The 16,016-nt window shown below is 34.8% G+C and overlaps 1 protein-coding gene across 1 annotated transcript in view; it reads right to left on the minus strand.

The window, feature by feature from the left end:
• LOC150104094 (ER degradation-enhancing alpha-mannosidase-like protein 3) overlaps positions 1–16,016 on the minus strand; it is a 391,801-nt gene that overhangs the window by 81,521 nt on the left and 294,264 nt on the right. Inside the window, 1 exon segment of the mRNA XM_090396397.1 lies at positions 9,417–9,498. Within this exon segment, the coding sequence (XP_090252523.1) occupies positions 9,417–9,498 (82 nt within the window).

A 16,016-nucleotide genomic window follows, 5' to 3' on the forward strand; every position in this document is an offset into this window, starting at 1 on the left:
TCAATACCAAACACTGCCCACAAACCTGTGGTATAACCTGTGTAGCCATTTTAGACATTTCCAAGGCATTTGACTTGGTCTTGTATAAAGGCTCTGTTATCAAACTACCACTGCATGGCCTATCATTCACTCTTTGCAAGCAGACTGCCAATTTACTCTTTTGTCACTCACTATGTGTCATGGTGAATAGCTTCCTTTCTTCAGATTTCTATATCATGTACTGTCAACTCCATATTTTCACCTAAGCTCATTATCCATAAATCCAATTCATAGTTTGGCCAGTGACAACATGCATGCTTTATTCCTTTTTCATTTGAATCCCAGATGATCTGGAAGACATGCAATGTCAAATTAGTACAATGAGTAGAGGTCAAGTGATTATTATGGGGGACTTCAACTATGAAGATATAGACTGGAAGGAAGAAAGATCACACGGCAGGAAGGAAACAGAATTTATACATCTGCTGAGGGATAATTACTGAAGGAGGCATGTGATGGAGGGGACTAGGGGTGGGTGAGTATTGGACCTGGTCATAGAATCAGAAGAGCTATTCATAACTAAGGTGACAGCATTACCACCAATTGGTGAGAGTGACCATATAGTCTGGACTTCAGAGATTATAAAACATGAGGAATAGTCTATCAAGAAGGGGTATTTGGAACTACAAGGCAGGTGATTATGACATGCTTAGGAAAAAGCTTAAATCTGTACAATGGCACAAAACACTGGAGAGTAAGGATTTTGTAGTGCATGGGATATAGTTAAGGGTCATCTAGAGGAAGCAGTATTAAATTGTACACCTAAGGTAAGGAGGGCTAATCAGGTAGGAGTTAGATGGATGAATAATATCATTAAGCACGAGCTGGAGAAGAAGAAAATGTTGTGGAGGGTATATAAAAAGAAAGGTGACCAGCAAACTCATGAACAGTACATGGCTCAGGCAAGACAAGTGACCAGCATGGCAAGGAAGGCAAAATCAGATTATGAGAAGAATTTAGCAGAGCAGGCCAAAGGAAATCCCATAGGGTTCTTTCGTTATGTGGCAAGTAAGAAGAAGAACTACAAAAGATTAACCTTAATGAATGATGATGGTCATGAGGAGACAGACAGCAGATAAAATAGTTGATTTACTGAGTGACTACTTTGCAAGCATATATCTTCCTAGTGAGGTTACTGTTTTAACATAAGTGACAGACACTAATGTGGGAACAGAGGTGGATGAATTGGAGGTTATTAGAATATTGCAGAATCTCAATGTAAATACACCTGTGGGATTAGATGGGATATCAGATAGGGTTTTGAAAGAATGTGCAAAGGAACTGGTAATGCCTTTTGACTAATTAAGCTGTTTAATTTAAGTCTCAGCTCTGGTAGAGTTTCAAGGGAGTGGAAAGAAGGCAAAATTATTCCTTTGTATAAGGGAGGTTCTAAGACTACAGTAGCAAATTACAGACCAATCAGTATCTCGGGCATGGTGGTAAAAGTACTAGAAAAACTGGTAAAAAAGAGAATTCAAGAATGGGTAGATAAAAATATGATACTGTATGAGAGCCAACATGGCTTTGTGAAGGGTCGGTCATGCCTTAGTAATTTACTAACTTTTTCTAATAGAGTAACAGCTGAGTTGGATATAGGAATTGGCTACACAATGATTTTGCAAAGGCATTTGACAGAATACCACAAGGAACACTGTTATGCAAATTAGAACAAATGGGGATGAATGTGACACTAGTTAAGTGGATAAGAGGGTGGCTGCTGGACAGATATCAAAGTGGTATATGGAGGGGCAGAATTGAGGTGAAAACAGGTAACCAGTGGTGTGCCACAAGGTTCAGTGCTGGGACCATTGCTGTTTAATTTGTACATAAATGATATGGGAAATAACCTGAAAGGAAATATTCAATGGTTTGCTGATGATGCAAAATTAGGCAGAGTAATAGTTAATCAAGGCAATGTAGAAAGATTTAAATAGGCTGCCAGTATGAGCAAAACTTAATGGGTGTCAGTTTAATGTCGAGAAATGTAAAGTTGTGCATTTTGGGATAAATAGATTACAAGCTGTGTATCACATTGATAGCACTGTACTCTAGCAACATACGAAGCTAGAGATTTAGGGGTGGTAGCCCATAAGATTACTTGTAATCTTATGGGCTACTTGTAAAAAGTAGAAATTTATATGTCCACATCTTGATATGTCCACATCTTGATATGTCCACATCTTAATGCTCAAGTATAGTCTCCTGAGTTTCTTGCAGAATGAGGAAGTGGTGGAGACGATTCAGAGGAGAGTGACCTGTGGAATGTTCCCCATGAGGATAGATTGAAGGTGTATGGATTGCAGAAGTTAGTTGATAGGAGAAAAAGAGGGATATGATAGAAACATTTAAGTTGCTTAAAGGATTTTATAGGATAGATGCAGGGGAAATGTTTCAGCACTTGGCTAAAGAGCCCAGAACAAGGGGTCATCCTGGAAGTTGAATAAAAGTGTGGTCAGTAGGAGTGCGAGGACTAGATTTTTTGTTTGGAGAGTGGTGAATGAGTGGAATGGGTTGCCAGAATCAGTTGCAAGTGTTTTGTCTGTTAATGGGTTCAAGGAGAGGTATGATAGATTGTGTGGAGAGATGAGATCTGCAATGAGTCTTTGGACTACATAGAGGTGGCCGTGTAATTTTTTTTTTTTTTTTTTTTTTTTTTTTTTTGTTGTTGTTGTTCTCGGTTGAGATGTAATGTCTCAGCTTGCATCCTTGAAGCTTTTTAATAAGCTTATCTGAGGATGACACCGGTTATATATATATATTTTTTTTGTTCATTGATTTGGTTGCTGTGTTGGAAGTAGGCTGATGTTTGGGAGGTCAAATGAATGATCTGAAAGGCCTGATCAAAGTGAAATTGCCGGTATATATTCTGGTGTTACTGCATCTGTCTTGATGGTTCATATTCATTTTTATTATGGTCTTCTTTTTGAACTAATCAGGAGACTTTTTTTTTTTTTTTTTTTTTTTTTTTTTTTTTTTTTTTCACTGTGGCAGCCTTTCTATGTCTTCTGAGCTTTTAATTTGTATTGGCTTTGAAGTTTGTGACTTCAAGAATATCTTGACATCTCTGATCCACAAAAATTGGTAATTTTTTTCTGTTTTTGCTTTTCTTGCTTGATACAACAGATTCTGGTTGAATGGTGTTAAATATTCGGATAGAAAGATTGGTGTATTGTCTTGCAATGCATTCAAGTCCTTCGTAACTGTTTTTTTCTGTCTGCTGGCTTTTATTAGATTGTCTCTTGTGGACTTGCTTGTAAGACGAACTATAACTAGTGCAAGTCATGGCAAGCCTTGTTTTTTGCTCTTCCTAGGAATCTGATTTACAGTCTTAATGTCATGAAGATTTGGAGGATATCAACTGGATGGCCTAATTTTAAAACTATGTCTTTGAGGTTTTCTGTAGGTGCAGTTTCAGGAAGCCCGTTTATGACAAGATCTTCTTTATGTTGTTGCTGATTTAAATGTTCATATTGTAGTTTTAGAGAATGAAGTTTTGACAGAGTTCGAATGACTCTTTCATCAAATTGTGTTCCCTGTCGTTAATGCTGATTTTAATGTCTTTTACCATTTGCAACACTTCTATCACTGCTAAATTATTATGTTTGACAAAATTTTCCTATACGCTAGACTACGAAAGTTGGGAAATATTTCAATAATTGCTGCTGCAAACAGTTCGGTTGGACCCCTTCAAACACAGTAATCATCATCAATATTCCTGACATTTATCCTCAAGGGGGTGTACAGAATATGATAATACTACATGAAAAATTTACATCTTTACTAACTTCCTATCTACAATTTCCCACCAAATCGATCTATTACCTGTCAAGGCTTCGAAATTGTCAGATCTTATATTTCTATCTTCTAAGGCACTTTTTACCATATCAATCCACCTATATCTTGGTCTTCCTATAGCTCTTTTTCCTGCCAACTGGCAGAGAACACTTGTTTTGCTAATTTTTCCTCTCCCATTCTGTTTAAGTGACCATACCACCTGAGATTAGCTCTGTAAATATATTCCTGGATGCTAACAATGTCAAGTTCTTTCCCAATATCCTCATTTTTAATAAGATATTGCTATCTGTTCATGCCCCTAATCTTTCTCAGGACTCTCATATCTGCAGTCTCTAGACTTTGGTGAAGTGTTTTATTTCTAACCCAGCTCTCAGATCCATAGGTTAAAACTGGTTTGAACACTGTCTTGTATACAGCTAACTTAGTGTTTTCACTAATTTCTCATTTATTCCATATAAATTTATTCAGCTGACTTCCTACCATACCAGTTTTGTTGATCCTGTTGCATATTTTCAATGCTTCTTCCTATTTTCATTGTCTTTGGCTTGTTATTGCTGACCTTCATACCATATCTAATAAAACAGTTATTCGATTTAGTCGGGGAATCTTGCAGACTTGTAGTGGATTTATTTAGAAGTATAACATCATCCGCATAAAGCAAAGAGCTGACATTAACATCTCCAATTTTCATATCAGATTTAATACCACTTTCCTTCATAATGTGATTCACTATCTATATGAATAACAGAGGGGTAATGTACATCCTTGTCTCACACCAGATTTAACATTAAACCATCTTCCTGTACTTCCTTCAATTCTAACTGCTGACTTGCAACTCAAATAAAGACTATTGCTTGATATAATGCCCCACTGACACCACATAACTGTAGTGTATTGAATAGCTTCTCTCTTGACAACTTGTCGTATGCCTTTTCCAGATCGACAAAACTTAAATACAGATCTTAGTAATATTCCCATGATTTCTCAACTATTTGTCGTAAAGTGAAAATCTGATCCTGACAGCCTCTTTGGCCTGAATCCAGCTTGTTCTTCACCAAGCTTCTCTTCCACAATCCTTCTCAACCGTTTCTTAAGTATACTGGCATAAATCTTACCAGGAACACTCAGTAGAGAAATTCTCACATTGAGTTTTATTTCCTTTTTATATGTGGTTACTATGAGGGCTCTACTCCAATCATCTGGAATCTGTCTCTCACTCTCTGTCCAGGCCCTTTGAACTATGCAGTGCAGCCACAAGACTTTTATATCTCCATACTTGAGCATTTATGGTCAAATATCATCTACTCCAACTGCCTTTTCACATTTCAGACTTTTGATGGCTTTTTCTACTTGAAGTATGGATATGTATTCCTGATTGCATGCCTGGTAAATGTTTTTTACCACTGTGCTGTCAACGTCACTGCTTGTTTCATTCAGCAATTTTTCGAAGTATTTACTCCATCCTTCAAGGATATCTTTTCTCCAGTTTTCATGTCACCTTTATCTTCTCAAATTCCTTTTACAGCACTCTTTCCTCCATTTCTTCAACAATCTCCAGAACATATTGCCAAATTCTTGATATTTATTTTCTATGTTCTTACCAAAGTCCTCCCATGACTTTTGTTCAGCTAGTTTTACACAATGTTCAGCTTTCTTACATTTGTCTCTATATTCTCTAAGAGCACAAGCTGACTTATTTGCCAGGAAAATTGATATGCTTTCTTCTTTTCCTTCACTAACTGTTTAACTTCCTGTGTCCACTAAGGAGTTCTGATTTTTCTATCCTTGCAGACAACCTCACCACATGCCTCTTGGCTGAATCAATGTTTTCTTCAGAGCTTGTCACTGAATCTTCAAGGTTTCATTCCTGTTCTCAAACTCTTTCATTTTTTCTTGAATAATATTTGTATATTTCAGTCTACAGTTCATATCTGAGATCTGCTCAATTTTTATTCGTTTTTAAAACTTTTTTACATGTTCTTCTTTTCAATATGAAATTCAATTTTATCACTGAAATAAAACTCTAGTGTCCTGCACCAGAGAGAAAACATCACTATCAACAATAACATAGCCAATGAGACTTTTCTTATTCCTTGCCTCTTCTCTCTATGTGAATTTGTACACATTTTAATGTTGGAATATTGTGTTAGTAATAACCATTCCATGTTCTGAGCAGAAATCCAACTAGTATTTGCTATTATTATTAGATTTGCTCTTTTCACAAATTTTCCCAAAATATTTTTGTATGTCTGACAATCATTTTATGATTGTCAGACATACTCTGCTATTAAGATCCTCAACAAGGACCAAATTTTCATTTTTGATTGTGTCAGTTGCTTTCTCTAAAGCTTCAAAAAATTCCTCCACTTCTACCTTAGCAGGACCTTCTGTGGGACCATAGGCTCAGATAAGTCTCAATGTCCCCATTTATCATCCCCAAATATCAGTTCCCCATTCTGATATTTGCCCACATCACTCTACTTGAAACTGCCTGCCATTCATGAAGATTAGCCTCATATTTAGTGTTGAATACTATGGCTACTCTTTCTTTTCCTTGATTGTCATTGCCTGAATATAACATTTTGTATTTATTGTTTAGAAAGATCTCACCAGTTTTTGCCTTTTTTGGTTCAGTCACCCCTCTTATATCGATCTGATACTAATCAAATTCCTCAGCTAGTTCCATTTCTTTTCCATTCAGGCTTCTTATGTTGATAGTACCGATCTTGAACTCTGGTGATATTGAGTTCAAATGTGTTTTAGGGTTTGTTCCAGTAGCTGACTTTTCATTGTTTGTCCTGGTTCCCTGGCGAAAACAATGGGGGCCTTGTTTAACCAGGCGACACCCAAACCGGCATGAAATTCTGTCATGTTGTAACATCATTTAATATTGTGGTTTAAGCCAATAAGAATACAATTTGGTCGGCTAAATCCTAAATTGCCATCCTATCCTCATTCGTTCAGTATCCAGGTAGATACCTAACAGGGTGCACCACGAGAAGGTGAGAACTGGATATTAGGTCAGAAGCCCTGGTAGGTTCTCTGCATTCCTTTAAAGGCTATGTGGAGTCTCCTCTCAGTTATACAGCTTTGATAATAATTTGACAAACCTTAAGGTATTCATCCTAAGCTAAGAGATCTTCCACAGTCAATCCCTTACTCTGATCTGCTTGACAAATTTCAGTGGAGCAAGAAAAACCTTGTGAACTTCAATGAAACCGAACACCCCCCCCCCCCCCCACACACACACCATTTCCTTCAAATTTGATAATACCTAGATCTCTGCATAAGATCAAATATCTCTGACACCACACACCTACTGAGACAACTTTTCATCCTATTCTTTTTGTTCCTTTCCTGTGTTTTTGTTTTGGAACAGTCTTCCTCACACAGCTTTTCCTAAGCATTACAACTTCCAAGTCTGTCTTCAAATACATAACATGATTGTCCCTTTTTCTTTGACCACCATGATCTGCACACATGCTGCATCAACATGCTAAAGGTTTTGCAACTTCATGTGTAGATTGATATAAAAAGTGAATAAATAAAAAAAAAAAGTTAATCTGTATCTCCACAGTGCATTCTCTGACTGGTGTGCCCATTTTACAGGGAACACGTGTACCAAACATATTTATAGACACTTATACAACTTACACATGTAGAAAAATATAGAATTTTATTCAAAAACACTGATATATTTCATCCAATGTAACATGGACATCATCAGGGAGAAAGATTGGTAACTACATTCAAAACATGACTCATGAACAAGTTATTAAGCATGTGCTTACTAGCTCATGTCTTGGTCACATCTGAGTTGATAGAATTACACTAAGTGTTCAAACAAACAATTGTGAAAGTTGCATAGATTAAAAATAAATAATTTTAAAAATTATGAACAATTAATAATCACTTTTCAAAACTTGGAGACTGGCATAGACTGGATGATTTCTCAGTGTTGTTCAATGTTTCAAGAAAAAGACAATCAAATTTGAACCTTGGGGAATGAAGACTCTTTTTGTAGTCCGAAGAACTCTGTACCTAGTGTCAAATAGTATGAGGAGAATAGCCAGACTTGTCTGATTCCAAAAATGCAATAGTCTTAATGTTTGACTCTAATCAAAGCAGAGTGGCCAGTCTGTACAAAATAGCAGAGAAGACATGACACCTGTAAGGAATGCATCCTTTGTAAATGGTAAGAAAAAAGACAGCTTTTGAGCTGGTTTGAAGGAAGTGTGTAGAATGAATTTGCAAAGAACCCATGCTACTTATTCAGAGGTTCCTTTAAGGTAGAGTACTGAAATTCTTTTCATATCAGATTGTGGTCTGGTTGATGGATAGTACCTATCAATAATTTTTAGTATGGTAGTTTCATTGTATCCATTAGACATCAGACTGCTTTTAACAACATGACTGCATCAACATCACCTGTAGGATTTCAAATTATTAAGGTATCCAGAAAGGGTAGACAAATGAATAATTTAGGTTCAATAGTGAACCTGATACGAGAGTACAAAGGTTTTTTTTTTTAATTCATTTATTTTATTATTATTATTATTATTATTTTTTTTTAGGATGAGAAAAATAATATGAAAGAGTTGATTTGCTAGATGTGCCATTAAATAATCAGTTAAAGTTGATGAAATGGAACTGTCATTGCTGTTCCTTCAATTTGTTTAAACAACATGCTCCACCATGTAAACTAGCCTGCATTGATGGTGAATTTAAATAAGCTAACAATTATTTTTATCTTATTAATCTATGCAACTTTCGCAATTGTTCCTTTGAACTCTAGTAGTATAATCTTATCAACTCAGCTGCAATCAAGACACAAGCTAGTAAACACATGCTTCATGGCTCATTTTTATGATTCATGTTTTGAATGGTTACCAATTTTTCTTCCTGATGATGTCCATGTTACATTGGATGAAATATATCAAGGTTTTTGAATAAAATTCTATATTTTCAACTAAAGAGGGTCAATCACTATACTACTATTCACTGCACCTTACAGATTTTCACTGAATTTTTTTGACTTAGATTTATTTTATTTTATGTTTAAGTCATTAAATTATAACAGGTGGTCTGGTTGACCAAGTGGTTAGATTATCCACTCTCCAGTCACAAGACTGCAGGTTCAAATCCCTCTAGGGAAATGGATGTTTGCGATTCTCATACTAATCATGGGAGTGACTATAAAGCATTATAATGACATCACATGTGAATAACTAACTAAATTATGACGTCTGTTATGTTTCTGGTTTTTACAACCCAGTGCAAGAGACCCACCAGTCTCATTATTGGTGTATAAGATGGAGTTCCTCAATAACTTAAACCTTAGCATACTAATGGTGCTAAATGATGTGCTATAGGTTCCAACCTTTTGTGAGTGGAATTGATATTAAAATAAATAAATAAATTATAAAAAATTAACTAAGCAAGAAATTTTCTCAACTATTTAAATTTCTACATAATACTCAAATTGTATATATGGGCTTTGTTAGCATATTAATTAACAGTTTTAAAAATATTTAAAACTAATCCTATTTGGAAACAGAAAATATTATTTATTTATTTGTTACCTTGCTGACTTTGAGATTTTGAGAGTTCTATCATATCTTGCATGAAATATACACCTTCTTCCGCTTCTTCAGGAGTTTCTGCCTAAATAAAAATTTCAAATAAGCTGATTTATCATCACAGAAAATTTCGATGAAATATTAAAAAAAAAAAAAAAAAAAGCTGAGTAGTTAGCTAATTACACAGAGACTAGGGACTAAAGCATTTCATAATATATTTTGAAAGATTCTTTTAGTGTCTTTTATGAGCTACAACAACCATATGATTATTTTGATATCTAAAATTTAGCTGGATTTTATGAGCAAATAATAACAAAACACATGGATAGTCCAATACTGGAGAGAAATGCAAATAACCAATTGTGAAAACATAAATCAGTTTCATAACTAAATCATGTTAATGCATAAATAATATTTCACTACACGCTTTATATCAGCATACACATTTTTTTTTTTTTTTTTTTTATCAGTATAAAGAAAAGAAACAAGAAAGTAAGTATTCAAAAATTGTGGATATAACTGAACAAACAACAGCTATTACTAGATGCCAGAGAGGCGGATATGGTAGCAATTAAAATAATATACTATACGATTTAAAAAAAAAAAAAAGTGTGCATGTATGTACACACACAGATTAGTATAAGGTGACTTAAATTAATAGAACTATTTTGCAGCATATTTTGAATATATAAAGTATATATCACTGTAGCTGATATGTGAGTAGTGTACTAAACCTTTGAAATTGTTTTGAAGAAATGTTCATATTTGAATAGGCTTAGTTTGTCAGTTTAGTGTCCACTCAATGTTGTGCAAGACCAGATTTGTACAGTTTAACAACTTGATGTTTTGCAATCTAATTCTCTTTCCTAATGACTGATTGTCTCTCCAAACTTGGATAAATCTGATAAGACAAGTGATGATAAACTATAAATTTGGGAATCTGGTTTCCAATAAAAATCCACTCTAACCCATTACAGATAAATCACTTACGAATCATGTTCTTCGTTCTCTTTGATTTGGCTACTTTTAAATGTTTATTTTATTTACTTATTTAATGTAAATAACACCCAAAAAAAGGTTGTAAATCTTTGGTACCATTCAAATTGTCATTTCCTTCTGTAAATTCACAGATTTAAGTTAGAAAGGAAGGTGAATATTTGCTATCAATAAAGATCTAACATAAATTCACCAACCAGGATACTGGATAATCTTCGTTCTCCCGCATCTTAGACCATTTCTTAACTGGCATGCCCTCCAAATAAACTGCAGATATTAGATCACAACCTTTCTCATATTTTTTTTCCCTACAGATTGACCTTATTCCAGTCTTGTGTCCTATGGCATTACAATAGTGCCAACTAAGATAACCACTGGGATCTTTATGCCTCGTTTCCATGGTCTGCTTGTTTCTGCTCTCCCAATCCAAACACTTGCTCAGACCAAACAACTGAAATAATCTTACTGGAATGAGTCTTCATTTACCACACTGCTCAAAACCCCCAATCCTTACAAAGCACTTGCTCTCCAACATACATATATATACGAAATGTGACAATTTAATCCCAGGAATGGCTGCGTAGTGTCGTCTGCATGGTGATTTGGTTGGAATCATGTGAGTAATCATGTTTGTACATCTTTTAACTAGTGTGTGTGTGTGTGTGTGTGTGTGTAAACCTCAAGCCAATAAAGCCATTTACTAGTTGGCTATTGCAAAAACAATAGAGATCTGCATGTAAACTTTGGCATAAAAATGTGCGATCAAAATTTGGAGCAGCATGTTAACATCCAAATTTGTCTGAAAATCGGCAAAACTGCAACTGAAACATTGGAGCTATTGAAAGTGGCACATGGTGTGGATGCCCTGAAAAAGCTGAGTGTCTTTGAGTTGCATAAGATATTCAAAGGTGGGTGATAAGACGTGAATGACAACCTCAAAAGTGGGCAGCCAAAAACAAAAATGATGGATAAAAATGTGAACAGAGTGAGAGATTTGGTATAGTTTGACAGACAATTAAGTGTGTATTTAATGGCTGATGAATTGCAAATGAATCAAGAAACAGGGTAATTTTAACTGAAGAACTGGGTATTCGAAAGAAATCACGACAATGTAACAAGCCATAGTGCGCTCATAAGAGTTTCTGGCCAAAAAATCAATTAACAAATTAGGTCTTCCTGCTTATTCACCCGACTCAGCTCCCTGTGATTTCTTGCTGTTTCCAAAATTAAAGACTGTGCTAAAAGAACAAAGATTTTCTGATATCGCTGATATCCAGCATAATGTGATAAAGAAACTCGAGAGTATTCTGGAAAAAGTGTTCGAGGCCTGTTTCCAAAAATGGGAACACCATCTAAAGTATATAAATGCACAAGGGAACTACTTTGAAAGCGACAGTAGCCACTAATGTATAGTTCTAAACGTAATTAGTTTTTTCACGGTACACTGCTGGAATTAAATTGTTGCGCCTTGTATACGAGGGTGGTCTGAAAATTCTTGGCCTCGACCATAGATGGCAACACTATTGGCATGATTTTTTCCTCCCTAAATTGTTATATCTGTCATAAGCATGTCATTCTATCAAGTAGTTTGTTTTATACAGCTGTATGAAGCAAAAGTGTTGTCTGTATTCCTTGAAATGGATAAAATTGAGTATTGTGCGGTTAAAAAATTCTTTGTAAAAGAAGGTTTAATGCCAAAAGAAATTTATTCGAAGTTCATAAAAGTTTATGGGCACTCTTCTCCTTCGTTTTTGACAATTAAGAAATGGGCGGCAAACAAATATAACAATAAACTCACTGAATTGAGTTTATACGATATTAAAGTGAAAAATATTTCATTGGTTAAAACCAGCTGACACACTTGTCAAAGTAAAAGCTGCATTTCGTCAATCTTAATTCTGAAAGCCAAGGAATAAATTTCCTGTTGAGAATAATCTTAACTCTTATATTTTCCAAGCCAGTGATTTCATTGATCTTGCATGACACTGCAATATGCTAAAGGAATGTCTAGCAGTACTGTCCATATACATGAGAAATGTTCCTGCTAAGAAATATCCCATCTACAATTTGGACTTTGTGCCATTTCTATAGGTATTTTCAATTGGTTCTGCTTTACCAAACTTGTTTCCATCATTCTTCCACTTTTTCTTTGCATGTATGAAAATACCAAATACTGCTCAATTACAGAGGTCAGCTTCAAGCATACTAAACCAACTTCTCATCTTCTTTCATTCTATTTATGTTCTTTTGAATGGCCACCTTCAACAGTGTATTTCCCAAAGGATTACAATAGCATGGAGACCTACACAGTAGAGTAGGAAATGAAATCTCACATGGCATTATAAGAATGTTTTGGGAAAATTTGGAGAAAAGGGCAAAGCTAATAATAACGGTAAGTATTTGCATGATTGATAGTGATATCTTCATGGTGGTTCAAGATACGTGCGTGTACAGAGGATTTGAAATAGGAAGAGACCATTACTCAGTGCTCAGCAGGATAAAAATGGATATTACATAGAAAAGAACAGTATGTAAGAAAGTTTTAAAAATAATTAAAGTGGAGCAGCTTTTACAAGTAAACTGTATAATTGATTATATAAACATTAGTGAAAAAAATTTGAAGCAGTTCGAAACAAGAACCAAACTTTGGAGTCTCAGTGGCAAACTCTGAAGAAAACATTGATTGATTCAACTAGGGAGGTATGTGGTGGTGAAGTTGTAAGGATAGAAAAATAAGAATCCCACAGTGGACACGAAGTTAAAAAAGCAGTTCTGGAAAAGAAAAATAGCAAATAACTCAGCAGATGTCCTAAAAGAATACAGAGAAAAATGTAAGAAAGTTAAGAAATTTGTAAAAAGTAGCTCAACAAAAGTCAGTCATGGAAAGCCTTTGGTAAGAATATAGAAAATAAATATCAGGAAGGGGTGGCAAAATATTCTAGAGGATATTGAAAAAACTGAGAAATGGAGTAAAAGGAATCAAAGATGATAAAGTTGACACGAAACCTGAAGATAAGGATATCATGTGGAAATGATAGTGGTAGTTGGTAACAACAGAGTTGTAGAGTAGGTGCCAAACCTTGATGAGACCTTGGACTCCCTGGAGGTGTGACATAATAATCCTAGATGTCTGGAGTAATTACTTTGAAAGACTGTTAAATGAAACAAACAATAACAGAACTGTACTAGAAAATTTTCAAAAGGAATGCAAAGAGGAGTACATATTAATATCTAAGGTTGAAAATGTTTCAAAAACTTGAAATGTTAAAAGGCAGCTAGAGTAGATGATATTTGACCAAGAAATTCTTAAGTATGGAGGTATAAAAGTTTTGTAGTGGTTACACTCAATAATTCAGAGGACCTGGTCAGAAAGTCAAATTCCAGATGATTGAAGTAGAGCTCTAATAGTTCTCATATATAAAAAAGGGAATAAAATTGAATGTGAGAATTACAGAGGAATTTGTCTATTAAGTGTTCCAGGTAAGATTTGCAAGCATACTTGAAAAGAGGTTGAGAAAGATTGTGTAAAAGAAACTTGAACAGGCTAGATTTAATCCAAACAGAGGTTGTTAGGATCAGATTTTTCACTTTACAATAAAAAAGTTGAGAAATCATGGGAATATGAAAAGGATCTGTACTTAAATTTTATAAGAAAAAGCATATGACAAGATGTCCAGAGAAAAGCTTTTCAAAACACTACAGTTATATGGGATAAGCGAAACATTATACAGGGTAGTACACAGTCTATATTTAAGTTGTAAGTCAGCAGTTAGAATGGAAGGAAATACAGAAAATTGGTTTGATGTAAAATCAGGATGTACATTATCCCCACACCATAAATTAATGCCAAGAAATTATATTCTTGATTTAATCCTTTATCCAAGTGTAAGCAAACAAAGTTTGCACCTAGCCTGTTCAAGTTTCTTTTACATAATGGAATAAGAGGGCAACCTTGCTTGTGAAGTAACGTCAAGACTGGGCAACTCGTAGATACAGGCTAATGACTTCACATTATTTGCCATAGTATCCCATAATGCAAAGCACATATCCTTATGGACATGTATAATTTACAACTTAAATATAGACTATGCACTACTCTGTATAATGTTCCACTTACCCCATATAACTGTAGTGTTTTGAAAAGCTTTTTCTCTAGGCACCTTGTCATATGCCTTTTACTACAAACAAAATTCAAGTACAGATCCTTTTCATATTCCCATGATTTCTCAACTTTTTATTGTATAGTGAGCAATCCAATCCTAACAACCTCTGTTTGGATTGAACCTAGCCTGTTCAAGTTTCTTTTACACAATGGAATAAGAGGACAACCTTACTTGTGGGAGCCAGAACCAGAAGTGATACCACGGTCAAAGTAATGTAGAAGTCATATTTCGATATACAAGTAGCCAGAAGGTGTTGCAGCTTATTACTAAAATACTCAGGATTAGAATTTGGAGTAGATTGGTTATACTATAAATTAAAGATGTCAAGTAATTATATTCTTGGTTTAATCCTTTATCCAAGTGTAAGCAAATGAAGTTTGCACATGAAGTAACTTCACAACTGGGCAATTCGTATATAGTGGCTAATGACTTCACATTACTTGCCTTGGTATCACTTCAGGATCTGTCTCCTACTGGTGAGATCTCAATAAAGGTTGAAACTGGTCTGGGTAGTGACCCTACCCTTTGCTTAATGCAAAGTATTATACATGTCCATAAGGATATGTGCTTTGCATTATGGGACACTATAGCAAATAATGCAAAGTCATTAGCCTCTATATACGAGTTGCCCAGTCATGAAGTTATTTCACGTGCAAACTTTGCATGTTTACACTTGGATAAAGGGATTAAATCAAGAATACAATTTCTTGGCGTCTTTAATTTATAGTATAACCAAATGGAAAACTTTCAATATTATGAAAGAAAGTGGCATTAGGCCTGATATTAGAATTGGAGATGTCAAACTTAGCTCTTTGTTTTGAGGAGTGCATATGATGCTGTACTCCTAAACCCATCTAGTGCAAGTGTCCAGGATTCTCTAACTAAATTGAATAACAGCTGTACCAGATTTGGCATGAATAAAAAGATCAAAACTATGAAAACATTGAACACATCAATTGGATTCTGTATGGAGAGCCTATAGAACAAGTAAAATATTTCAGCTATTTAGGCACGTTTTTGTTTTTGTTTATCAGTTTTTGTGAAGATGGCAAGTTAAATCTGGAAATAGACAACAGAATAAGCAAAGCTGACAAGGTGGGTAGCCAGCCTTATGAATTTATATGAAATAAGAAAGAAATTAGCCAAAACACCAAACCAGCAGTATATGACAGTGTTCAAACCAGTTTTAAATTATGGATCTTCGAGTCAAGTTAGAAATACTGATTGTTAGAAGTGCCTTAGCACAAAATGTTAGATATGACAGTATTGGAGTGCTGACAAGTAATAGACTAATTTGGAAGAAAATTGTGGATAGGAATTTAATAACGTAAACTTAATCACGCATGTTCCTTTCTTTAAGTGTTACACGGTGATCAGCATTCATTTTTAGAAATTATGGACTTTACAATCATGTTATAAATAACTCTTTTAATATGCGCTATTT

Source organism: Typopeltis vanoorti, chromosome 8 (assembly GCF_054136105.1).
Source record: "Typopeltis vanoorti isolate ZY-2024b chromosome 8, IOZ_Tvanoo_1.0, whole genome shotgun sequence".
Lineage (NCBI taxonomy): Eukaryota > Metazoa > Arthropoda > Arachnida > Uropygi > Thelyphonidae > Typopeltis > Typopeltis vanoorti.